General features: G+C 45.2%; 1 protein-coding gene and 1 long non-coding RNA gene across 9 annotated transcripts in view; one reads left to right on the top strand and one right to left on the bottom strand.

Annotated features, from left to right (window-relative positions):
* The window catches only part of St8sia1 (ST8 alpha-N-acetyl-neuraminide alpha-2,8-sialyltransferase 1), a 167,988-nt gene extending 155,273 nt beyond the window's left edge, over positions 1-12,715 (top strand). For 7 of the 8 annotated variants that reach the window (XM_011241575.2, XM_006506929.4, XM_006506930.4 and 4 more), the window contains one exon: positions 4,986-12,712. In XM_011241575.2, the coding sequence (XP_011239877.1) occupies positions 4,986-5,472 (487 nt within the window). In that variant the 3' untranslated portion in view covers positions 5,473-12,712. Of the gene's footprint in view, positions 1-4,985 lie in introns of all 8 variants that reach the window. The other variant, NM_011374.2, reaches the window with a different exon arrangement.
* Gm7457 (predicted gene 7457) lies at positions 762-20,025 on the bottom strand. The gene is made up of 7 exons (NR_045707.1): positions 19,707-20,025; positions 19,514-19,579; positions 18,665-18,789; positions 10,363-10,445; positions 8,903-8,968; positions 2,965-3,153; positions 762-2,372 (listed from the first exon to the last, which is right to left on the bottom strand). It is a non-coding gene; the product is annotated as a predicted gene 7457 (long non-coding RNA).
* Positions 20,026-27,402: the final 7,377 nt, after the last annotated feature.

Below are 27,402 nucleotides of genomic sequence, written 5' to 3'. Positions count from 1 at the left end.
CATTTAATTTTAGTATGTGATACACAGCTCTTCTGAGCTATTGTATAAAATGTAGAGGGTTAAATAGATGGATTCTCTCATCTCCGGGCTATATACAGCCTTAACAGATATATTGACTCTTTTTTAGAAATTCAATGACTTTTACTAATTTTAGTTTAGTTCCTATTACTACTGTTCTTTGTTTATGCATTTGTCTATTATGCATACACATGTAGGTAGGCACTGGTGCACCACAGCCGTCTCTCCTTCCACTGGGTGGCTCCCAGGATTGTAGCCTCATCCTGCCTATACCCACTGAGCAATCCTACCTGCTGTGCGTTGTGTTTTTCCGTTCTGTAGCTCAGGCTGGCCTGGAATTTACTATGTAGCTTAGGTTAGTATCCAAATCATGATATTGCTCCCACTTCAGACCACTCAGTGCTGTGTGGGCTTCAGCCACTGCAGTAGCCAAAGAAGACCATTAAAAGGTTCAGTGAGGATGAGGGGGTTCATTGTAAATGTTTGGTTTGGGTCTTCACGTGTCTATGGGGTATCACTGGGGTGGCAAATGGACAAGTGACTCTAATTGTGTGAAGTGAGTTGTGGTGCACACAGAACCTGGAGCCTAGCCCAGGGTCAGAAGGCAGAGCTAGTGCCACTCCTCTGTGGTCCTAACAGGACTTTATAACAAGTTAGCAAAATTCAAAACCAACACTGTTAAACTATTGATCAACAAATGGTAACTGCATCAGCTAGGCAGTGAACAATCACAGAGCTGAGTTGAGGACAGTTTTAAAATTACATTTTATTTACCTACTTTGTGTTTCTGCTGGAGGCAATAAGGAAGGAAAACAACTGTCCCAGGATACTGATGGCAGATGAGAGACAGCGTGTAGCTCACAGGGTGGGTGTATCAAGAAGAATTTTTGAAATCAAATTCTAGCCTATCGTAATAATCATTTCAATGGTGTGTTTGCCTGCGCCAAGGTTACGTTGCATACTTGGAATAAACACATTTTTGAACTGCCAGAAACTGGTTAATTAAAGCTGGGGAAGGGAGGCTAGTTCCCATGTCTAGAAGCCAGAGGGGGCGATTCCCTAGAGGAGGGGAAATCCTCCTTTGAGTATGAGCATTTGGGAAGAGCTACAAAGCTGGTTGTAAAGGACAAAGGGGAGGAGGGTGTAGTTAGGGATGCAGAAGAGGCACTGAAGGACAGGCAGAGATCGCTCACACGGATGCTACATTGTATGTATCTTTTCTCATCGCTGTGAGAAACACCTGGCAGCTTAGGGAAGGCTTAGGGAAGCATTTGTTCATCCCGGAGGGACAGGCATGGCGGCGGGATAGGCATGGCGGCAGGTGGCTGATTGCACCACGTGTGCAGTTAGGAAACAGAGGTGCATGCTGGGACTCAGCTGGCTTTCCCTCCTTTCTCTAGTCATTGGACGAGTGAGGCTCACCTTTACAGCGAGTCTTCCCTCCTTACAGGACCCTTTCTAGAAATACCTTCGTGGGTGCACACAGGAGTGTATGTTTCCATGGGGAATATAGTAAACCCATTCGAATTGGCAACAGTAACTAACCATTGCATCTTCTAAGTGAGTGTATCTCACAGACCCAGATGGATATAAATGTCCAGCAGTGGACTGACCAGAATTCCAGGCCGTGGGGTATCAATGAAGTCTGTAGGTTATTCTAGACAAAGCACAGGGTAGTTCAGTTAGGTTGTTTGTCTGCTGCTTCTACATTGCCTGGAAGGCATTTTGGAAATTAGGAAAAGCGAAGGATGTGGGTGGGCAAGAGTGGAAATGATTGAGTAGCTGGGCAGAGCCCAGGTCCAACTTGAGTATTCATCAGAGAGATGTTGGCACCAGTCTAGAAAATGGTTGACTAATGTTTCTGAGCTTCCTAGGGCAATGGTTCTCAGCCTGTGGTCTCAACCCCTTTTGGGGGTTGCATATCAGATATCTACATTACAATTCATAACAGTAATAAAATTGCAGTTATGAAGTCCCAACAAAATAATTTTATAGTTGGGGTCGCCATCGTGTGAGGAACTGTATTAAAGGGTGGCATCATTAGGAAAGTTGAGAACCACTGCTCTAGGTGAGTAACTTCTGGAGACACAGTCATCACCTTTCCCGTGGTTGGTGTCCTGGGGAAGTGGCTCACGTGGCTTCCGGGTCAAGGGCATGCAGACAGTCTGGGAGGCCATCCTTCTGGGCTTGAGAGGCATCCTTCTTTACTCTCAACAGATGAAGAGCCATGATTGCCCCAGTGCTTTGAATCTGGGTAGTCACAGCGACTGTCACACATTTACAACAGAGGCCTGCTTTGTCTCTGCAGGGACATAAGTCTGGCTCCATTCTGCTCATGGCTGTTGCTGCTCTCCCTGTGGAGAATGTGAACCAGGACAACTGACCTCAAGAAGTCTTACTGTACTAGTTCACTGCCTGCCTCTGCCCACTTCCCTCCTACCCCTCTCTCCCTCCCCCTCCTCCTTCCCCTTTCTCTCTCCCTTCCCCTCTCTTCTTCTCTCTCTCCTTCCCCCTCTCTCCCCTCTCCTCCTTCTCCTCCTCTCCCACTCTCTCCCTACCCTCTCTCCCTTTCTTTCCTTCTTCTTCCTCCCTTTCCTTCCCTCCCTTCTTTCCCTTCCCCTGCTATCCATCACTCCCTCCCTCCCCCTACTCTTTTCCCTTTCACCGATTCATTTTTGTTTACCCTGCATCCTCAGCCTCTTATCTGCTCTCCCAGCTGTCAGCCTCTTTACTTCCTAAACTTACTTCCTCAACCCTCTTTCGCAGCCTGACACTGATATGCGGCATGAAGGGCTCTCACCACAGGGTGGCGGTGAGGGCAGAATGTTAGAGATAAGGGAGATATTTTACAGCACGCCTTATCTTCAGCCACTGTCTAAACCAACCTAACCTTCCCGTCCCAGGACCCGCAAGTCTACCTAGTTTTCATGGCATTGATGCACTTACCCATGATCTTGTAGCTTTATGTTCCTCTGTTTCCCCAGCAAGAGCTCGTGAAGTGTTTTCCACCCCACAGCTTTCTCTGACCCCACTCTCTTCCAAGGCTTAACCGATTGATTGGTTTTCGTTGTTGTTATTGTTTGCTTGCTTGTTTGGTTGGTTTTTTCCTCCTGCATGCTATGATACTTTGCAGATCTATCAAGTATGAAATTTGAGACACGTTATGCTGTGTTTGTAACACTTCTGTTTCCTTAACGGGACTTGGATTTCTTGAGTTAAAACATGAGGCATTAGCCTGAGGAGACGGCTTGGCAGGAGAAGCAGAGCAAGTATGAGGACCAGAGGTCAAATTTCTGGAGCGCACATAAAGATGGGCACAGTAGCCGGCATCCGTGACCTCAGCGGTCCCATGGTGGGATGAGGGACAGAGACAATAGCATCCCCGGAAGCTTTGGGGGCAGCTAGCTTGGCTTATACAGCCACAAACAAAACCCAGAAACCAACACGGGAGGTCATGACTGACACCTAAGGCTGCCCTCTGACCCCTACAATGTGCAATATGTCCAAACTCACATATGCAAGCAAGATTAGTGAAAGATAGGTAAAGTCGCAATCAAGCCGTAATGGTATTTCTCTCCTGGCACTTAGGCGGTAGTCCATACATTTCAGTTGCTTCTGTTTGAATCAGAGATTTTTTTTCCACAGGCAGTCATGGATGATCAGAGGGAAGGAGAATTCTCCAGAAAGGCATATGGGCAGCTGTCTGGGTAGAGCTACAACTGTAACAAAACTTCCTTTTCCTATGTAGTTGTGGTACTGTACTCTGCTCTCTGCCTGGGATGCCCAGGCGCTGCCAACACACTGGCTAGAGAAGATGGGGCAAAGTCCAGACGAGAGTCTACAGCCCGTGTTTCACTTTGGGACATCAGATACTACTACATGCTGGACCTGAAGGGGAAATAGGGTCTGGGGTGAATTCTGTGGTTCCTGGTTTCCTCTCTGGGTACCTGGGTACTGTTGGTGTACTACCCAGAAGCAAAGACTAGAATGGGGGTCCAGGGTCCATGTTCATTCTCCAGGCATCTCCACTTGGCAGGAAGAGGCAAGTGGAGCCCAAGAGGAACAGAATCTGGTCCAACTGGGAATGGGTGTGGAGTAGCAGAAGGGTGAGAGTTGAGAAAAGCCTTTTGGGGATTCTAAGGCATGGCTCTCTTAGGAGAAGGCCTTCCCTACAGCGATCTTTAAAGAAGCAGCTCTGAGACGATCCTTGCTTGTTCATATTGCTTTCTTGGAAGGGGATGTGGGCGCATACATTTTATTCAGGGTGAACCAGGGAAGGCTATTGGTTAAAGGGTAAGGCTATTTAGATGCCTCATTCGCATGGAGACAAACTCCAGGTGCTATGCTACAGGACCGAGTGCCTGTGAGCCTCTCAGTTGGTGGTGGAGGTCACCTGTCTAAAGCAGGCATGAGAGGCTGGGGAGGGGCTGCTCCACTCCTACTTCAGATCCCTGAGATTCGGGGACTTTAAATATGCCCCACCTCACCGTTCTTAGGCCTGTCTAGCAGCGCAATAACATGCCCCACATATAGTCTTAAAGTTAGAACATTGGCCAACTAAACATTCCTAGAACATGAGGTCTTACAAGTAATTCCTGTTAATGTTCAGATGAAGAAACCAGTCTTATGTTTCTGACACACCACACGTGTAGCTTTTACTGACACCGCCGCCGCCACCACCCCAGCCTCCAATCTTTATGAATTCACAAATGTTAAATCATTTTACACTCTAAGAGAGAACAAAATAAGCAGTTGACTTTAGTCTAGCAGAGCTTCATTGAGGAATGTTGACGAGTTCAAGGTAGGAGTGTTTGATAAGTTGGGGTATTTGATGAGAAGTTCCGAGTAAAGTGTTTTTCACGCGTTCTGTTTGATGAACGACCCGAGCCTTCAGAGGACTGGGTGAGCGAGCGGGCTTTGATCTGTCTCCGTGTCTGAGGTTTAATTGGAACTTTTGTTTCCCATAGATTTGAAAACCTGCTGTGGTCCAGAAAGAAGTTTGTGGACAACATGAAGATCTATAACCACAGTTACATCTACATGCCTGCCTTTTCTATGAAGACAGGCACAGAGCCGTCTCTCCGTGTGTATTACACACTGAAAGATGTTGGAGCCAATCAAACAGTGCTTTTTGCTAACCCCAACTTTCTTCGGAACATTGGAAAGTTCTGGAAGAGTAGGGGGATCCACGCCAAGCGCTTGTCTACAGGACTCTTTTTGGTGAGTGCAGCCTTGGGCCTCTGTGAGGAGGTGTCCATCTATGGCTTCTGGCCCTTCTCGGTGAACATGCAAGGGGACCCTATCAGTCACCACTACTATGACAACGTCTTGCCCTTCTCAGGCTACCATGCCATGCCTGAGGAATTCCTTCAGCTTTGGTATCTTCACAAAATCGGCGCGCTGAGGATGCAGCTGGACCCGTGTGAGGAGCCGTCACCACAGCCCACTTCCTAGGGACTGCAGAAGAAGAAAGGACGGGATGGGGGATATTTTTGCTAGGTTTTTTTTTTTTTAATGTGACTTCTAAAAAGAACTGCCAAAGTGTGTCATGGATTGGCATGATAGGAAACAAACAAAACCTAAGCAAAACTGCTTTTGATGTTGGCTTGGAGAACAACAAGAAATAAAGTGTCCCGGGGAATGTTTTTATAGTGTTGTGGATTTGCAAGCGGGACAACCCCAAGGAGACGATGATGGCAGAGCACATGTCTGTGATTCAAATCAAGAAGATGTGATTCGAGGACCAGATGAACTCTTGTTGCTGAGGCCGAGGGGCCCATCATGGCAGCCTGTGGGAGATGCTGGGATATTGCTGACTGTCAATATACACTGGCATCATAATCATTTTAAAGATCCGTCTTATTGAGACTGGCATTAGAACTATAGGTTTAAAAAAAATTATTGTTGATTTTTGCCCTGTTCAGGGCTATGGGTGGGTAATGGTATAGACTTACAAAACCCTTCCTGCTGATTATTGTGATTTGTTAAAACAAGTCTTTGATGACTATAGTCCCCTCCACTAGTACGGTTTTAAATAAGAATCACTTCTTACCTCCTTTTGGTTAAGTCTACTTAGCATGAAGCTCTGTTGAGTTTAGACTGTGTTGATCTATTGTCTAGATCACACGAGCCATTTCTTCACATCAGAAGTTGAGAGGGAAACTAAATTTTAGGTCCCCATTACATCAACCCATTGGCTCTGTTATTTTCATAGAATCACTAGACCTGCAAGTACACTGTTTACTTATAAAGTAGCAGAAGCGCCCTCATCATTTAATGAGAGGTGACGTAGCTCACAGAGAGTGAGAGCTTCATCTTTAAGATAGACAAAGGCAGGGCCTTTTCCTCTCTAACATGAATATTTCCTTCCACGATAACTCATGCGTGTATACGCATATGTATACATGCATGGATTATCTTGTATACATATATATGTACATATATATGTATACACACATGAATATAGACACATACACTTTGACACTCTCTACACTTTCTACAAAGTAATCAAAGATTATTCTCATGAAACCATCAGTACTGAGTGTGCATGGCCTAGAGTCTGTAACCAGTATTGGAGAGCCACATGTAGTGTGGGCTCCATTCCATGTTGACACAGTCAGGCTGGCATGGCAGTTGCTGTCAGCTTGCCTGTCAGCACAGGGTGCAAGGCTGACCCTCAAATACATAAATCAGAATGTGAACCCCTCTCTTACTCATAGTGCCTCCCTGCACCCCAAAATTTCATGAATGGGCCCTGTGTTGAGCCTAGTGACATGTGATGTGGCTCTTTCAAGGAAGCAGGTAGGAACCACCAGCCGTTTAAGTCCTTAATGCCGAGTGGGTGGGGCCGTTTAAGCAGCTTGGTACATCAGCTTTGACATAGCTCGGGAGCTTTCCTGGCAGATTCTGGCCCAGTGTGCTTACTGTAGGTAAGGGGGTGAGAAGGGGGTTCTCTTATGACCTTTGTGCTGTGAGATGTGCTAAGCTCTGAGGAGATGTACGAACCCATTTTATTTTTTCAACTGTCGTCATGATAGAGGTGAAAACGACTCACAAGTTCTGCCTCATCTTGGAGGTAGAAACTCGGTGTATCGACCATGTCTATGAAAAGCAGGGGGCTTTAAAAGGAAGGTTAACTTACAAGACAAGCAAGCCCCTGAGATGTACCCTTGGGGTGGGGGATTTCCAAAAGTGATCCAATATTCAGGCTACTCTATGGATAGCATTTGAACTGAGGAAACTGGGCGGCCTGATGGTCCGCTCGCTGCTGTGCAGAGCTGGCTTAGTGTTTCCGTTTGTGTGACAGCATCAGGATATCTAGAAGGCAGCATGAGCTGTGTTATTCGTATCTGCGCAACCCTGACTACAATCTCGTTTTGAGCTACTGGTATTTAACCATTATCTAAGGAAGAAGACATGTTCATCAGTAGACTTCATCAGAAGTGTAAAAGGGCTAAGAAAACATCACATACAAAGATTTCATTAAAGATGTGTTCAGATGAATACATTAATTGGTCAAAATCTAAGCAAGAAGCTCATAACAGACCACTGTGCACTGAGAGAACTGTCTGGGAGCTTTAGCTCTCCATCTGGTTCCTAGAACAGGTCCGTGTGTTTAGTCTGTGCAGTTTTAAAGCCACTCTCTATGGGATTTGAATGTCAGAACAGATCTGGCCAACACTGTCTGTCCTTTTTACCCGAGCAGACTGCCCTTCCCTCAGGTGCCATCAGGACCCCGAGGACACTTTCAATTGTTATGACCAAGAGTGCTCACACTTGTAGTAGGGAGTGACCATGAATGCTGGTCCAGTAACCACAGGTCAGCCCCTTGCCACAGAGAATGACTCAGTAAAGTGTTAGTTGTGTGAAGGCTGAGGAACCCCAGGCTAGACCAAAAGGAAAGCTTGACTGCTCCTGTGCTCTGTCCTTTAGGCCACAGGTATAACGCTGATGTCATGAACAGGATCTCTGTGGCCTTTCGTTATTTTATAGTGACAATTCACTGGTATGTCGTATGTAACTTTATGTGAGTCTGGTTAAATGATGTAGCTAAACAAGTGTGTGTGTGTGTGTGTGTGTGTGTGTGTGTGTGTGTGTGTGTGTGTGTCTATGTGCATGTATGTGTCTATGTGTGTATAGCTGTGTGCATCTGTTTAGCATTATTTTTAGTAAAATATGTGTTCCTAAGTAGAAGCCTCTCCAGAATCATCCTTTAGAACATTCTAGAGTAGCACCTTACTCTTAAGAGATTGGGTATTATTCAATCCTGCTTATTGAGATTTAGGCCTTCAGCTTTGGGCCTAGTCCACTATTTAATGTATTTGACCTTTAACTTTCAGCTCAGAAGGGATTTGGGTTATGATAGAAATGTTTAATAGGAACATTAATTAATTTCATTGTGTCTGGCAAGAGATGACACCCCACTCTACCACCAATTAGATCAGTGCTTTAAGTGTGTGTATGTGTGTGTGCACATGCATGTGGAAAATAAAATTGCTTCATGGAGGAAGGAGAGAGAATGCAGAGACTGCTAATGAATACTCAAACAGGAATTCTCTTTTTGAGTCAACCGCGACTTAAGAATTTGTTGATTCTCAAGCTCCCAAGTGAGGGCGGCTGCTGCTTGATTTTAATCACACTTCAGTAAAAATTAAGCTAGGTGAAGAGCGAGTCATCCCAGCAGAAGGAAAGCTTTTACATGAGAGAGCTTTTCTCAGAAGATGACTCTTAGTGCTTTGCCAAAGTATATTTTTAAAAAATTGTGTGCCTAAACCAGATTGTTCACGTTTATGACTTTGAAAAAGGAGGGGGCACGGGAGACTCTCACCCTTGAGGCCTGAATGCCCTTGCAGGGTCCTGAGTTCAGGTTCTGATGCACACTTACCCACACACAGCTAACTGTTACTCCAGGTCCAGGACAGCTGGTGTCCTCCTCTGGTCTCCATGGACACTGAATGCAAGCAAGAACATACACATAATAAATAAATGAATGAATAAATAAATAAATCTTAATAAAGGTAGAGAGTTAATTCTCTAAAATGGCAGATGTTCAGGTAGTGTCCTTTGTGCTTCTTCGCTGGGAAGCCAGACATCTATAGTTTTATTTTTTTCATGTTTGAAAATACCAAGTTCATAGACTCTTCCACTGGCAAATCATTGTCAGGAAAGATCTAATGAGAAAATCAGTCACGAGTCCACTGAATGGTTTTTACCTTATAAAATACAGTGCTGTGGTATAGATGCTTCCCCAATGGTTTTTACCTTATGAAATACAGTGTTGTGGTATAGACGCTTCCCCGCCAGAACCAGGTAAGATTACTTCTCATCAAAAAGCCCAGAGATCAAGGGCTGTAAAGCTTTGTCTGAACTCTCAAGGGCAAGTCTGCAGTAACAAAGACTGAGGATGCTGTTGTGTGTTTTTTCCTGCCCAGAGTAGTCAGAAATGTGAGCTCCAGGCAGCCCACATCAGGGGTGGAAGCAAATTAACAATGTTTGACACCTGCAGCCCAGGTTGATGTGGCTAATCGGGTCAGCAGTAAATCCTCTTAGAAGTTTTGGAAACTTGATTCTGTTGTATGCTCAGGAGAGGAAGAGGCAAGGTGACAAGGGAGGTGACCATAGTTCCCAAGCTCTCAGCATCCACGGGGACAGAGGGGTCTATACCTTTGTTCTTGATGACCCTCTTGTCCAACAGAGGAGCTGGCTTCCACTGAGGGCTGAGCTAGAAGCCCCCACTGCCACTTATCTCTGCCCTATCACAGTTGTTGTCTTCCACTGGGGGCTGAGCTAGTAGCCTTGCAACGACAGGAGCCTCAGCATGAAAATTTGCCAATAATTTAAAATTTTGAATCACCAAACATATTTTGCTTTGATTTTTTTTTTGCCTAGGATTGCACTTGCTAATCTTGTGGCAGAGTCTGGTCACTGTGGCCCAGGTGTGACCCTGCATACGATCATACGCAGAGTTCTTTTCTCTGTCTATATGGGTGGACTTCCAGAGTCCCTGAATCTATGGAGATAACAAATACCTCACAGTTCCTGTGCTGTGTCTTTGAAAGTCTGGAATTCCGAAGTCCAGAATATGTCTATAAACTCCTAAATGTGAGGCCACAAGATTTAGTCTCAGCCCTATACAACTCCTGTTGTGTAAGTGGGAGAGTCTTATATCTGTACATCACACACACACACACACACACACACACACACACACACACACGAATAGTAATAGTGTCTAGTATCTGCCTTATTCTCAGCCTTAACATGTCCTCTGACATTTTCACACACATCCCAGAGATAAATGATTGACACATGGCACAAATGAAAAGGTTATCCCGACTACTGAACCTTGCTCACTGTAATAAGGACGGCATCCCGCGCCTCCTCCTTGTTGGGGTTCTCGCTGCTGCTAGCATTTGTAGTTTCTTCTGCTGTTATGGCAAAAGAATAAATAACATAAAGAAGTGAGCTGTAATATTGTGAGCATTTGAATAGCAGCCCTTGACTCTCACTTGTGGGAGCACAAAAGAAGAATTGCATTTTACGGTTGCTTGTTTATCTAGACGGTCAGTCTCTCTGTTGTGTTAAAAGCCTTCCTGGATTTGCTTTATGGTTGAAGCTGTTGGGACTCAATCAATGACTCACAGTTGCTTGAGAGTTTTATGGTGTGATATCCTGCTTCTGTGTAATTAGAGCTCCTCTGGATATCTCTCACTTTCAAATGTGTGTTATCTTAGCAACTGTTTCAAGATACCAGGAGATGTGTTGCCATGGGGTCTTTCGGGTTAGGATGAAGAGATGAAGGATGTGGCGTGGACTAGGCAGCTGTATAGAGAAAACTCAGAGGTGGTACCTGGTTTCCCATGTGGGTCTAAGCAGTCTTGGAACCTCCAGGTTCCTGCCTCCTCCAAGCAGTGCCCTCCTGGGTGCCTGAGCTTGGTGAAATAAACCTACACATATCTCTCTGTCACCTGCCTTTTGAGTCATACTCTCAAGATGAGTTATAGTTTAGTTTTCCTATCAAGATGGTGGGAAATGTCACCTTGATGTTGACCACTGGATGTGGTTACCATATACGATGTACACAGCAAGAGTTGGTGTCAACTTCCTGTCCCCATGATTCCCAAGGGAGGCCATGGCAGCTTAGATTCATTATCCTTCATGTTTTAGTTCAATCTCTCTCTCTCTCTCTCTCTCTCTCTCTCTCTCTCTCTCTCCCTCCCTCCCTCTAGACCCCCTCCCCTCTTCTCCTCTCTCCTTCCCTATGTTATTTTTTGCCCACAGAATATAGAAAAGTATATTGACTTGGTAGTGGGGAGTGGCAGAGGGTGCCTTAACTTTTCCTGGCTCGGCTCCCCACTTACATAGCTCCCTCATGTGTTTGTTACTTTGTAGATGTTTCCATGTCTGCCCAACTTTTACCTTAATCATCAGCAAGGACCCTTTTACATGTAGCAAATGGGACTGTTTTATAGACATTTACAGTAGAGTATAGGCCTTGGAGAAGTCTGATGATGGTGTGTAATACCCTTTGCTGCATTGTTGAACATTTTTCTAAAGTCTTTTAGGTGATAACTACAGAAGTATTCCTAGAGTTAAGGATTTCCTGGAAAATTCCAGTATTCGTGGAAGAAAGGAACCAACCTATCGCTGTTTTCTGTTCTGTCTTCGGCACTGATAGGCCCTCTCTCCACATTTAGGATGACTGGCGGCTACCGTAGTTCACACAAGGATCTTACACATGAGAAGGGGAAAGAAAGGATTCACATCACAATATTTTAAAGCCTGCTTCATCTTTAACAAATTCTGAAACACCGCTAGACTTAGGCTTATCATGTGGCGTAGTTTGATCTGCAAAATATTGGGGAAATATTTTTACCTTTGGCCTCTTTCGTTGTGTATTGTAGACTCTAATTCCACACACATGAAAGCTGTTTTATCAGTGTAAATTTTCAGAAGCTGGATTAGAGTAAAAATAGGAAAATTTAAATATTCTTTCTCATGTAATGTAGTCTACTGATCCATGGATATAATAATTCCGGGAGAGATTTTTTTTAGATCACACTATAAAATTGAACCTTTGATGGATTTGCAGAGTGGCTTCCTCTTGCTAAAGCCAAATTTGATGAATAGAAAGTGTAGGGTAACCCAATGCTCGCTCGCCCCTCCTTCCTTCCTTCCTTCCTTCCTTCCTTCCTTCCTTCCTTCCTTCCTTCCTTCCTTCCTTCATTTCTCTCTCTCTCTCTTTCTTCGTTCTCTCTCTCTCTTTCTTTCTTTCTCTCTCTCTTCTTTCCTTCCTTCCTTCCTTCCTTCCTTCCTTCCTTCCTTCCTTCCTTCCTTCTTTCCTTCCTTCCTTCCCTCCCTCTTTCTTTCTTTCTTTCTTTCTTTCTTTCTTTCTTTCTTTCTTTCTTTCTTTCTTTCTCAAAAAAAAAATTCACATAAAATGCAGCAGGTAAGAAAAATTGATTTAATCGGTATTCTTTATGGTGTGACTTGAAAAAAAAATGGTGCCTATCTGTTGGCTGACACAAACAATGATGTGCCCAAGGGAGGTCACTGGGAAAATGTCTTTTCTTTCGTGTGTTCCTGAGTGGTGTGGCAGTGAGGAGATTTAACCAAGTCTCAGTTTCTCTACCTCCCTTCCTTGGAGAATATTTGGAAACGTACCCTGTGAATAAAATGGCTTTTTTTTTTCAACGAAGCTTCTGACGTCCTTTCATTTCTCTGAAGCACGTCTGTTCTTTCCTTCTCAAACTCCTCTGAGCTTTGTTCCTGCCTTGGCTTCTCTGTCTTACTTTTCCTGTGTGGGTGGAAGTTCTGCTGCTTATTAAGAGTATTGTTTTAGGAGCCCTGAGGTATAGGACTGCCGAGATCGCTCCGCAGACAATGGAGCCTGCTGTTCAGCCAGATGATCTGAGTTGGATCATAGAGGTCCACATGGTGAGAGACGGCTCCTGAAAATTACCTCTAACGTCCACATGTATGAAGTGGCATGTGTGCTGTCACACAAGCACACGTGCACACAAAGTTAATTGGAGCTTTAAAATCCAATGCAAAATTTAAAGGAAAAAAATAAATATAGAATTATAGTCACCGTATCAGTAACAGCACCACATGGGGCTGGTGAGATGGCTCAGTGGGTAAAGAGGCTTGCCACCAAGTCTAATGACCTGAATTTGATTCTTGGGACTCTGGTTGTAAATTAAATGAATAAATGTAATTTTAAAAGTTGCCTGCATGTGGGTCTGAGCACCACATAGCTGCAGTGCCTGGCGTGGGCAGAAGAGGACACCAGATTTCCTGGCACTGGAGTTGTTGTGAGCCACCACATGGATGCTGAGAACTGAACTCTGGTCCTATGCAAGTGTAGCCAGTGTGCTTAACCACTGAGCCATTTATCCAGACTTGGGAAAAAAATTAAACACTATATGGTACATATAAGAACTCCTCGGGCAGAGGAAAGATTCTATCTCTTATATAAAGCAGACAAGAAATTATGCATCCTTATAGCATAAATAATACACATGAGCCTCTTTTTCCCAACAATAAAATTGTCTGCGTTGTAATGAGTCAGTTTCAGTGTGTGTGTCCAGAGATGCTCTCATTAATTGCTAACATGAGGCAAGACATTGCTACTCCTCTATTCAAAGTGGGTGACTTTGAGAGGCCACACACCTTCTGGTCAAAATTGTTTAGGTAATTGCTTCATTGTCCCCTGGGCTCTGGGTCCCAGTTCTGTCAGACACTTCCTCAGAGGGAGTGACATCAAGAAAGGTACCCTATCCGTCCTTTATGGTACAGTTCTTGGAAATTGATCCAGACCCTTGGTACAGATCTTATTAATTATCTGATTTTATTTCCAAAGTAGCCTTTTAGGCTATGGCTATTTGAGGACAGACGATTCCGAGTGGAGACAAAGCACAGCATTTAGCTGATGGCTTCGTGGGGTGGGGCAGACCTTTCGTATAAATGTGGGTGACCGTAACTGCCTGAGGAAAACAGATTTAGCTTTGGTCACCAACTATCACTAGCTCCTACAAGATAAATTTTATAATTCAGCTGCTCTACTCCATTTTGACTTAAACATTCAGAAACAGATAGCAAGAGCCCAAAGGCATAAGTGTGTTCAAGAGTTCCCCCGATAAGCCTAAAGCAGGATAATTAAAAACCACAGGCTATTTTGAAAATACAGCAAGATGATATCAGAAATTAAAGGAGGGCAATCAAATTCCTTTCTAATTCACAGTAGGCCACCTCAGGGACTTGACGGCATGCAAAGGTTTGAAGGTTTCTTCATGCAGAGTGACTGTTATTATTGGTTGTTGGTTATGCCACAGGAGTTATGGTTTCCAATCACAAACTGAGAGGTTGAAGGTTGTGGTAGAGCCCAGCCTCAATATTGGGAACATTTTAGAATTTTATTTTTGTTATTTTCTATTTGTGTGTAGTGTGCCTGCCGCATGTGAGTGCTCATGGGGTGGGGCATAGATGTTGTCTCTTCGGGAGCTGGAGTTACAAGTGGTTGTGAGTCACCCAATGTGGGTGCTGGGAATTGAACTCAGGTCCTCTGGAAAAGCAGCAAGTGTTAATCATAGAGCTCTCTCTCCAGCCCTGTATCCTGGGGACATTTTTATCATCAACAGGGCAACGAAGGACTAAAAGGCAATTGAGTGTTTATTGGCGTCAAGTTAGATGTCAGTCGAGACTACTCTGTTTCCATGTCTGCATGTTGGAGAGAAGACGGTGTAGCCTGATGAAGGTGTTCATTGAGGTGGACTGGGAGACTTTTGCTATCAGTCTCCTCCTGGTGGCTAAGAAACCTGAGGGCTGTCTCTATTTCAGAGGTTAACCCTCACCTTAGCTTTTGCTGGCTGAGCAAATCATAAGAATCATAAGAATAATCCTAAGAAGCAGGTTATCCCTGCTCCCTGTCCGTGAGTCCAGCCAGGCACAGCCACGGTACCTGAGATCGCCACAGGGCTGCCTAATGTCCTGTCTGTTTTGTCAGCAGCTCTCACAAAGGAGAAGGCTGGGATGGTGACATCAGTTTCTAAAGCAGTCTTGAGATGTCCCCAGGGCTCTTCTCCATAGGCTCAGATACCTGAGGCAGATGTTTATTTTGTCTTCCTTTTCTATCATCACTATTTCCATTAACACCTACACATAATTTCTGGCATCATCAGCAGAGACACTGTAGGGCCATGACCAGATAAGGCCCCCTGATGCAGCATAGCCCACGAACATCAACATGGCTCCTGGCTACGGCAGAGATCACAGACATCCTATGGCTCTCAGTGGTGGCACAGTGTCAGGACACCAACAAGGACCTTTGCAGTAAGAGACCTTTGTGTGCAGTCAGAGCACAGACCCAAACATGGCCCTTAAGCAGTAGTATAAGACTGGCTTTGACGTCACCATGGACGTGAGTGGTAATGGAGGCTACTCACATTGGTGTGGGACCTGCAGCAGCATTGCTCACAGACATCAAAGCAGACCTGGCTGCAGTAAGGCCACGGATCCAGACATACCCGTCTGTGGCAGCACAGACCTGGCCCTCTCCATGGCCTTAAGCGGTAGCACAGCCTACAAACATCATCATGGCTTCAGGCCGAAGCACAGACTATCTCCATTGCTCCCAACTCTCTGTCACCCATTTTCTCTTATGGTTTTCGGTGAGGCCACAGCCAGCAACACAAATCAGGCTACTTTAAGGCTATGGACCCAGGCATGGCCCTCAACAGCAGCTGAGCCCTTGTCCTCACTACCGTCTCATGTGGCAGCACAGCCCACTCACATCAGTATGGCCCCCGGGGTCAGCATGGCCCACGGACATGAACATGGACTTAATAAGCCATGGTACAAGTCATGAATATCCGTATGTCGCAGGCAAGAGAAAACACGCACAGTTCACGGACATCAACCTGGACCTCAGTCAAATCAGAGCCACTGACCTACACATGACCTTTAGCAGAATCTCGGGACATGGTCCTTTGAGAAGATCTATCCTATTTCAGGCCTCCACCCTGCTAAGATTTAGGGTGATCCTGTGTGCAGGCAGCTTGTTCGGAGACAATCTGCGTGTGCTTAAGCTCTTGGCTGCTGCCTCCCATCCAGCCGACTCCATTGCTACTGTGCAACATCTCCTTGACTTCATTGGCCATTGACATGATCCACCATCAACCTCCACCCTCTCATGCTTGTCACCGCTGTCACATCCCCAGTTTCACCACTCTTTGTCACCACTTCTGCCTCCCATCATCTCCACTTCCGCCTCTCTCCACAGTACGCACACCCTTTGGCTCCTCCGTTCTCTCTGTGGTGCCTACCTGTTTGGGATGGAGAGCCGCCTGTGCCCGCTCTTTGCAGATGGGCAAAATCAGTTTGGAGGGACCAAACACTCCTGTATATTTCAATGGTTAAGGAGCACTTTGGTTTCAAGACAGGGTCTCGTGTAGCCCAGGCTGTCCTCAATCTCACTGTGTAGCTAAGGATGTCCTTAAACTTCTGATGCTCCTGTTCTCCGTGTCTATTTTACCATCCACTGGCAATCAAACCTAGGGCCTTGTGCCTGCTAGGCAAGCACTCATTGAACTGAGTTACATCCCCAGCCGGGGGTGGGGGTGGGGGTGGGGGTGGGGGCAGGGTATTAAGTTTCCTTGAGAGCTGGGCTGGGGAATAACAAAACCAAATTGTTCCCGAGTACAAAGCAGGTGTGAGTGGACAGAGATGCACAGTAGGAAGTGTGTGGGAACTAACATCTTGAGAAGTTGAAGCCCATCTGACCAGATGTGGTGAAGGTTTGCGGACATGACCAACTTTTCCTGATTGGATGTTTGGGTTACATTCAAAATGTTTAGAAGTGTGGCTCTCTGTACGTGGTGGTTTTCTGTGTAATATCTTTTTAATTAAGATTTTAAGATTTTTTTTTATGATCCACTAATCAGTTGAAGGCCATCTAGGCTGGTCCCATCATCCCTGTAGTGTGACCATTGACGGGCTATCCGTCCTCTGATGTAAGGTGTGGGGTCTTTGGAGTGTGCGTCCAGAACTAATTATAACATGGCAGTTCTATACTGACTTCCGCCATGGCTATGCCATTTTCTACTCCACCTACAGTGGTTCAGGGTCTCCATTTTCCTAACCCTTCCCCGAATTTGTAGTTGTTCTTCTGTCCGGAGTAAGATGAACTCTCAAAGGATTCTAACTTGCTTCTCTCCGCTTACTAAGGGTGCTGGGTGCTTTTTGGAGTCTTTGTTAGCCATTCCTGTTTCTTTCTTTCGTTTTGTCTTCAGTCCTAGAAACCATTTGTAACCCGTTCATTTGCTCTCTTGATGTTTAACATGTAGCATTTTACAACCAGATCGGGAGCCCCACTGCCCCTACGGTGCACCCCTATTTTAAAGTCTGAATCCAGCCAGGTTGGGTGGTGCAAGCGTGTGACCCCAGCACTTCAGAGACATTCTTCAGGGCCAGACAGATCTATAGCAGGCCAGCAAGACCTGCCTTAGGCTGAGTAAAAATTAAACAAGGACCGAGTGTTAAGTGACAGATGAGCTTTTTTGTTCAGGTGTGTTGTTTTCCTTGGCTTAGCCCTTCCCGAGGATGGTAGGTTTCTGAGAAGGCAGGTTTCTGAGAGCTTTCAATCTGCCTCTCCTTAGACAAGCTTGGGACCTGGAAAGCTGCTGACTGAGGCTCTTGCTGCCCTTGAAGGCTCAAACCCGGGTTCTGAGCCGAAGGTCACCGCAGGGCTGGCCAGGGTTGACAAGGTGCCTTGGATGAGCATTTCCTTGTCCTTTAACATTGAATGCACGTGAACGTGAACCGCAGCATAAGTCGAACTGTGTGGTGCAGAAGGAAAAGCTGCCCCACCCGTTGACATTTATAGGCAGAGGCAGTTTTGAAAGGAGTTTCATTTTTAAAATACCATGTGGCTTTAGATTAAATGGAGGAAGATAATTGCTGGTCACTGGCAGTCAGACATATTTTCATAGCAATAGGCTGAGTTATAGAGCTGGTGCCCATAATTGTATTCTTAATGCCTTTACTGTCATCAATGTGACTGAGAAATCTCTGTCTAGATTTTATCATCTCTCCAAATTAATCACCTACCACTAGAGAGAGAGAGAGAGAGAGAGAGAGAGAGAGAGAGAGAGAGAGAGAGAGAGCTGTATAAACATATTAAAAAGGCACTGGCAACATGGGCTAGGGGATGGTGGTTCAGTCAGTAAAGTGCTGGCCTCGCAACCACAGGGACCCAAGTTCGATCCCCAGCACCCATATACCATGCAGAGCACTGTGCTGTGTTCCTGTGATCACCAAGGAGGGAGAGACAAGAGTATCCCTGGAGGAGCCTTCCAGCCTAGCCTAATGTGAGCTCCAAGACAAAGAGAGAAGAGTTCTTAAAGGAGCTGGGTGGTGCTCTCAGGATGACCCTTGAATTGTCCTCTGAGCTCTGTACACATCTGTATGCCCACACACCCACATACACATAGCCACACCCACATACACACATTAGAACAAGAAGGCACTGACAGATGGACATCTTGGCAGTCTTCCATGACAAGTGCACAGTTACACCAATCCCCTGTTACTAGATTTAAAAGCGTTTATTCAGTGGGACTGTCACAAGGCTGTCATACTCTTCCCTCACCTTTAGTGGCACTTCTGAGTCCATGACAAACTGCATCTGAACGCATCTCTCTAGGAACCCGGCCACCATCAGCTCTTCTTCTCGGGTTGTACAATTTGATTGTTTTTCACTGTAGACAGTGCATTCTGCAAAATATAACAAATTTATACTAATTTATGCCCTTTCATATCATCCCCCTGCCTCTTTGTATGGATAACGGTCTATAACTTTATACATGGACATATAAAATTATTAATATTTAAAGATCGTGAAATGGCTTAAATGTAACAACAACCACAAAACAGAACAACAGCAACGATAAAAAACAAAACAACAACAACAAAACCAACCAAATAAATGTCCACAACTCAACCGACGTGCATCCTAGATGCCTCTAACCAAGTTTTTCTGACTGTAGGAAGTGGCCACTTTGCCCATAGACATATCTAAGGAATAAGAAGTGAGGCAGCAATTGCAGGCGGCAATTCGAATTCAGAAATGTCAAAACATGAAAAGGGTCTATTTTAGAATCAATAAAATGCTTTTATCCTCCATTACTGGAGTGAAGCAAAAGCATTTGTGAAGAGACCTTGCCAAACAAGAGAGCTGCCATCAAGGAAAATGACTGTGCCTGCGCCTGCTGCCGTCCTTTCTTCTGCCAGTCAACCTTAGCGACAGGAGGGAAAAGATCTTAAATAAAAGGGCCCAGTCAGACAAGGTTTCCTTGACAATAAGTTCAAAATCACGTTAACCTGAGCGTCTTTAGACATAAACCGGACACTAGGGGGCGCCAGCACACAAGGTGCTAGATGAGAATATCGACAAACCGTTTGCTTGTTTTTACAATCTGTTCTCTGGATAAGTACTTACGCGCCACGACTTCTCTGGGGACTGTAAAGATGATTCGATCCTGAACTCGGCCTTGAAGATCTCTCCCTGTAGTGAGAGCCACCAAGCATCAGTGTGCAAGTGAGAGTAAAGGAAAACGGCAGGAGATTAGGAAAGAGGTGGAAAGGATTGCCGAAGCAGAACAGGGCTGAACCTGATGGCGTAAGCTACTCACTTCAGCACCAAGCATGCTGAGACGGGAGGACTGTGAGCTTGAGGCTAGCCTGTGCAAATGGAAAAAAAAATATATATATATATTGTCTGGTTCATCAAGTCAAGTTTCTTTTGCTAGCTAGGGAAAACATTTTAAAATCTGCTCAGTAACGGGTTCTGCATTCCTGAAGAACCTTCCCGATTGACTTTGTGGGAGGGGTAAGAACAGAGGTACGGGGCTCCTTGAGGGAGGATCCACAGGCATCTGTGAGTCCAAAGACCAAATAGCACTGTGTGACTCTGTTAAAACAAGCCCTGATGGAGCCGAGCCCTGATCCAATACCCACCATGCCCGCAGAGCATTGATCCGCAGAGCAACTGTTGATCAAGGTACACAAGGCTCCGAAGGAGACCAATCTGTCAAACTAAAGAGAAATATCAAAGTCCAGGTGTAAAAGTTTCCCGGACTGCACACACGGTCCTCACAGCACATGCCTCAGAACCAACAGCTAAGAAGGAAATAAAGCCCTGGGAGAAAAGCCAGTCAGGCTCGGTTTGTTTTTTGAAACGGAACATTTCTATGGCTCAGAGAAAATGACACAATAAAAGGCTGGGGATGGGGTGAGGGCTGCAGGGGAGAAGGAACAGGGAAAATGGAGGAGCCTACAGGGGCAGCCAGAGATGGGTAAGGAGTAACTAGTAAAAATGAAACAAAAAGAACCAACATCCAGGTGGTGGCCTACGCCTGAAATCTCAGCGCCTGTGATTTGGAGGCAGGGAGCAGGAGTTTGAGGCCACCCCTGGCTATATGAGACCCTGACCTAGAAAAGCAAAGACAGAAAGAGAAGAAAAAAATACCTCACACCATAATGGCATGTTTCCAATAACCTTTACAACAATTAGAAAGCCACAAATTAAATCGCTCATTAAAAAGGCTTACAAAAATGTATAAGGCATCTCTCAGATCATTTCAATAAAAATTTATGTTTAAGACCTCATTGTGTTGAACACACAAATTCATTCCCTCCCTCCCTCCCTCCCTCTCTCCCTCCCTCCCTCCCTCCCTCCCTCCCTCCCTCCTTCCCTCCCTCCCTCTGTCCCTCTGGATTGTTGGGTTCTAAATATTTAAATATTTTAACAACCCCATTCAGGTATAATTGGTATACAATAGATTATACATATTTAACACATATATATAACTGACATCTGTGCGTTCCCATGAACCCTCTGCAATCAATACACGTCAGTCAATCAAACCCAGGTTCCTCTTTCCCCTCGAATTGCTCCATTGTTCCATCTTGCCAATCCATCCCCCTCCCACCCCCAGACACAGCTGTAACTTTGTATAAATCAATGAAAGGATGGCGGCCTTGAGCTGTGTTGTCTTTTCCACCCAGCAGCATGGGTTTGAGGACTCTGCCCATGGGAGAATGGACCACTGCACTGTCTTTTCCATAGCTGGGCTGATTTCATCAAAAGAATGTGTCACACAATGCAATGCCCACCATGCTTACTCTGGAGTGTTTCCTTGTCCCTTTTGGGCGACTACACACCAAAGGGCTGTGAACATTGGTGGGTGTGAAAGTTGGAGTGTCCTTGGGCAGCACCCAGCATGGGATGGCTGCAGGGGAAATTGTGTGGCCGTCAGGACGGAGCTACGCTGCTATACAGCGCTGGGCCCACCACTGGCACCTGTGCACACACTAGTTCCTCCAAATTCTCAGAAAAACTCATGAGTGTTGATCTTCTCAAGTCTCATCAATTATCTTTAGTAATTTACTCTTGGCTGCTTAAGAAAAAGCAGTTTTGTCATTAATGTCTAAAGTCTTATACTGTTTTTAATTTTGCATATATTTAACCTATTTGTGTTTGAGACAGATTCTCCTGTATCCACGATTTTCCTCTGTCTTGTTATGTAGCCAAGGATGACTATGAATTTCTGATCCCCCGGCCTCCACTTTCTGAGTACCAGGCATGCACTATCGCAGCTGGTTTCTGCTGGGCTGGGGACTGACCCCCCAGTGTGCTCGACCAACGCAGCCCTCTTTCTGTTTGTCCAGACTGCCTCCGGGAACTAGATCTCTCTTCCATGAAGGCACATAGCTTTCTGTGGCAGCACCCAGGTCACGGTGTGTTCTAGAGAAAGGCATGGAAGGGTATTCTTTGAGCGCCTGCAGGTTCAGAATCCCAAGTGGAACTTCAGAAAAACTTTAATCTCTGCTCCCCTTTGCAATCCGGCTGGGGCCTCCGATGACGACGTCTGTGCCTCTGTCACCATCCATGTGATTGCTTTAAGATTCCTTCTACCCAAAAGACGCTCCATCATACCACAAGGACACTTGCTCAACTGTGTTCATAGCAGCTTCATTCGTAATAGCCAGAAACTGGAAACAACCCAGATGTCCCTCGACTGAAGAACAGATAAAGGTAGTTTGTTACATTTACACAACGGAGTATTACTCGGCCACTAGACACAGTGACATCAGGAAATTTTCAGACAAATGAATAGAACTAGAAAATGCCATCCTGAGTGAGGTAACCCAGACCCAGAAAGACTCGCATGGTATGTACTCACTTATAAGTGCATATTAGCTACGAAGTACAGGATACCCATGCAACAATCCACAGATCCAAAGAAACTAAATAAGGAGGAGGGCATAAAGGAGGATGTTTGAATCTCACTCAGAAGGGGAAATAAAGGGCATTTGTCATCAGGGTCAAATGGAGGAAGGGAGCTGGGTGGGAGAGGGGAGGGGGGAATCAGGTGTAGGGAGAGTTGGGGGGAGGACTGGAAGAGAACATTGAAATCAGTGAGAGGCATCTCTGGCTTTGGAGACCTGCAAAGGTCGGGGTACCTGGGAAACTATGGGGGTGACCTTAGCTGAGACTCCCAGCAGCAGGGAATATAGAGCCTGAAGTGACAACCTACTGTAGCCATGCAAGACTTCTAGTGGAGGGGGACATCAACCCACCCACAAAACCTTTAACCCAAATTTTGCCCTGCCAACAAGATACACAGGGATAACGATGGAGCAGAGATTGAGGGAACAGCCAACCAATGACTGGACCAACTTAAGACCCATCCCATGGGAGAGAGCCAACCCCTGACACTATTAATGATACTCTGCTATGCTTGCAGACAGGACCCTAGCATAAATGTCTTCTGAGAGGCTTCAGCCAGCAGTTGATGGAAGCAGATGCAGAGAGACCCACAGCCAAACATCAGGAGGAGCTCAGGGATTCCTGTGGAAGAGTCAGGGGAGGAAAGATGGAGAGAGCCAGAGGGTCTCTACAGGAAGACCAACAGAGTCTGGGCCCATGGAGGCTTACAGAGGCTGAACCAGCAACCAAAGAACATACATGGGCTAGACCTAGTGCCCCCTGCACATATATAGCAGATGTGCACAGCTTGGTCTTCATGTGATTCCACTAACAACTGGAGCGGGGGCTGTCTCTGGCTCGGACTATTGCCTGCCTTTGGATCCCTTTCCCTTAGCTGGGCTGCCTTGTCTGGCCTCAGTGGGAGAGGATGTGTCTAGTCCTACTGCAACTTGATGTGCCAGGGTGGGGTGGTACCATGGGGGGGGGGGTGCGGGGCTCTTCTCTGAGGACAATGGAAAGGGGAAGGGATAGGGAGGATGAGGGTAGGATTGGGGGGAGGGAGGGAGGGAGGGAGGGAGGGAGGGGATGTGATCAGGATGTAAAGTGAATAAATGACTAACATGGAAAAAAGAAACGACTCCTTCTACTGCTTGCTAACATTATCTCTTCAGGGGTCACCTTCAGAGCTGGCTAACTTATATATCAGAAGGAAGGCCAGAAGGCTAAGACTACTAACATTATCTGTTCTGCTGCATCTCTTCTGGGTTAAAAGTCAGCATGACACCTTTTTTTGCATACTGAAAGGATGAGAGAAAGAAAAGGAGTCTCTTCCCTGGAGCTAACTTTCTGAGAGTTGTTTATGCCTCATGTTTTTGTCTTGTCTTGTTCCCTTAGCTCTTACCCCCTCTCCCCCTAGCACATCCCGCCACAGATTCCCCAGATAATATCCCAAAATCAGGTCTCCACTGTAGTCTTGCCTCTGTTAGAAAACCCCAGCGAGTTTCTAGGAAGGTTCACTCAGCTGACTCACTGTGGGTTAGCCCAAGGGAGATCAGCAGACCGATTAGGCTAACCCAGAGAGATGTGTGCCTGGGATCTGTTTGACTTCTTCAGTCTTCAAACTTTTCTCCTCCACTGGCGAAATAATTAAGGGCTTTCATTTAAAAATCAGAATTTTGGATTTCTTATGTAAACCTACAATATTCGCACACCAAACCCACGAGGTCAACAGCTTCCCATCTGCCCCGTCTCTCTTAGTTGTCTTCCTGCAGGAACCAGGGAGTTTTGCTATTTGTAGGTATTTCTATTAGCATGGAAAATATTTCTTTATTCTGATTCTTTAGAATTTTTACTTAGCTTTTTAAAGATTTATTTTTTTTATTTGTGTGTGAGTGAGTGTGTGTGTGTGTGTGTGTGTATGTGTGGTATGCGCATATTGTGTGTCTGTGTCTAGGTCAGAAGAGGGTATCAGTTACAGAGAGTTGGGAGTCACCTCTCTGAGTGCTGAGAGCTGAACACTTGGTCCTTTGGAAGAGCAGCAAGCACTTTTAACTGCTGAGTCATCTTTAACTGTTGCTTACCTCTCCAAGGCTCCTTGTGAGCTCATGTGCTCGCTCTCCCTCTCCCTCTCCCCCTCCCCCTCCCCTCCCCTTCCCACACTCTCTCTCTCTCCCTCTCTCTCTCTCTCTCTCTCTCTCTCTCTCTCTCTCTCCCTTCCCCCTCTTCTTTCTCTTCTCTCTGTCTCTCTCCTTTTTGAAATATAAGAAAGTAACAGCTAGAAGGCCAAATAAAATCATAAATGAAAGGGGCAAGAGTTTTGCTTGTGAGAATCGCCTTAATTAGGATGAGAAATGTCTGCAAACAGCCGGTGGTTTCCCATCAGCCGGATGTGCTGTTGGATGGTGGCAGACACTTAAGAGCACGGCCCAGTGGCCTTGGAGTGTGCCCCTGAAGGTGATAAGAGGGTGGCCTTATCTTCTCTGTCTTGTTGCTACCTGGCCTCCACAAGGTAATGGACCTTCTCCACTGCACACTCCTCTCATGATTTCTTTTTTCTTTTCTTTTCTTTTCTTTTCTTTTCTTTTCTTTTCTTTTCTTTTCTTTTCTTTTCTCTTCTCTTCTCTTCTCTTCTCTTCTCTTCTCTTCTCTTCTCTTCTCTTCTCTTCTCTTCTTTTCTTTTCCTTTCTCTTCTTTTCTTTTCTTTTCTTTTTAAAAGAACTCTGATTACATATAATAGCAAACTCTGTATAACAAAAGACATATACAAAATTAGTGCACAAAGGACACCTTGGAAAATATAAATTATTAGTCTTTTTAAATTTTAAAACCCTTCTGAATCAACCGGCAAAAGCTGATCTAAGAAAGTAATTGGACTAGGAGCGTATACAGACTGTAGAAGCTATTTATACTGCCCATCTCGATTTCTTAGGCCAGGCCTCCACAGGGCTAAATCTACAGGGCCCAGTGGCCATTGTCAGAAATCTAGGAAACCCAGAGCCAAATGAACTCGGATCTCAGGTGTTTGTCACAACAGCAGAAGGCAGGCCAACAGGAATGAAGACAGTTTCTAAATGTTGATTATGATTAAGCATCTGTCTTCCGTTGTGTCCTCTACTTAATTACATCTGAAATAGTCTCTGCAGGTATCAGGTCTTGAGACCCCAGGCAGAAGACTGATTCCTCCCCGAGCATCCAGTGTTAACAAAGCAGGCTCAGTTTGATGATTTAACTCCATATCCTCCTGGTCCTGTTTTGTCCTAAGCGATAGCACTGTGGCCAAGTTCATATGCTATGTGCTGGGTCTAGAATCTCCCGCAGTTTCTGCCATAGTTAGCTTTCAACCTGACTCTCTTAGGAAGAGGACCTCCGAAGAGCCGGAAAGTGCCGGAGAAATGGCTTCCCAGAGACCCTTGGCCTTCCGGCCTGTAATGGAGTGTTCTCGTTGAGCACACAGGAAAGGGTCACCGAGGAAGCAGCGATGGAGCCTCAGCTCTCAGGACGCTCACAGTTCTTCCCCATTTGCAGATCTTCTTCAGTAAACCTTTATGGCTGCCGTCTACCATTAGGACTATTTCTAGAGATTCTGGACGTTTGCTCTTCACGGTATCGTAAGGCAGGCCACTGTAGATCGTTGCTTCCCCGTGAGTAGGTGCACTAGGCTCTTGGCACCGGCATGCTGGGAACAGACCTCACGGATACTATTAACTTCCCGTTACTTCCTGCGTGCTACCACTGAACACTTTACAAAGACATATTCATATCTCTGCTCATTTCTGTTGTTGACTTGATTTTTTTTCTAAATATTGATCTTAGCGGGGCTTCTTTAAAGAGTGTCCTAATGAACACAGAGCAGCTTTTAGCCAACAGTACTTCCTAACTTGACAGAGTCCAGTTATAATGCTTTAACAGTTAGCCTTTTCATCTATCATTTTGAAGAAATCTTTGGCTTACCAAAGATTCTGAAGATATACTTCTAAGCTTTCTCCTAGAAGACTTAAATGTATAACTATCTGTATATAAGGTGGGATTCATGTCACGTCTAAGAATGTTTCATTCGTTGAAAAGATAATTCCTCTACTTACTCAAAATCATCTTTGTCCAGAATCAAGTGACCACTTATGTGTGTATCATATTCTGAACTCTTTCTGCCATTCCTCTGGTCTATATGCGCAGTCTTGGGTTCAGCCTACATCAGCCTTAGTGACCTCTGCTCTTTGGCATCCCTCTTTAAGATTTCTTAGGCTACTCTAGGACCTTTGTGTGTCTCTGCATAGACGCTGCCAGCTGGCAATCCCTCATGTGCATTTAGACAAGTGCAATTGCCTATTCGGATTTTGATCTAACTGAATTGACTATAAATCATAAGGCAAATTAAGGCGCCCTAATAATCCTGAATCATAGGCTCTGCGATAGAATTGATTGCTATTATTCCTGTCTAAGCACTCACTAATGATCTCGGCTGTGCTTGGCTCTTTCCTTGTACATTGCTTTGAGCGCAGCATGTTAGATCAATACTTAAAGACTTGGGTTGTTTTTTTTTTTTAATATATTATCATAAATAGCATTGGTTTGCAAATCCTTTCTCAAATTCTTCTTTTCTTCTTCTGAGACAAGATCTCATGTAAGCCAGGCTGACTTTGAACTCGCCATGTAACCAAGAATGACTAGAAAGATAGTTAGTATACTGAGTAAGGTAACCCAGGCCCAGAAAGACAAACATTACATTTTCTCTCTTATCTGTGGTTTCTAACTCTAAATCTTCAGGTGTGAGTAACTATAGTAACCAGGAATGAGGGACCAGGATTGGGGGTGCAGAGGGAGCTCAGAGAGTATAATAGTGGGATACAGATGATATGAAGAAGAGAGAACTGGGAAAAACAAGGGAGGGGCTTTGTTTGGCGAGGTGGGTGGGACGACAATAAAGAAGAGGATGTAAGATAAATTACACTAATCATGCTTGAAAAAGATATGGGGAATCTTAAAATTACATAGATATACTCATTATATATCTTAAATGAAGTTATTTCACTTGGTGTGACAAAGAGCCATGGATTCTTTGGTTAAAAACCCTAATATCAGGCATGAGAAACCTCCTTCCAAATTGTTGATCAGGATTG

Source organism: Mus musculus, chromosome 6, assembly GCF_000001635.26.
Source record: "Mus musculus strain C57BL/6J chromosome 6, GRCm38.p6 C57BL/6J".
Taxonomy (NCBI): domain Eukaryota; kingdom Metazoa; phylum Chordata; class Mammalia; order Rodentia; family Muridae; genus Mus; species Mus musculus.
This window is presented reverse-complemented; position numbering and strand designations above follow the sequence as displayed.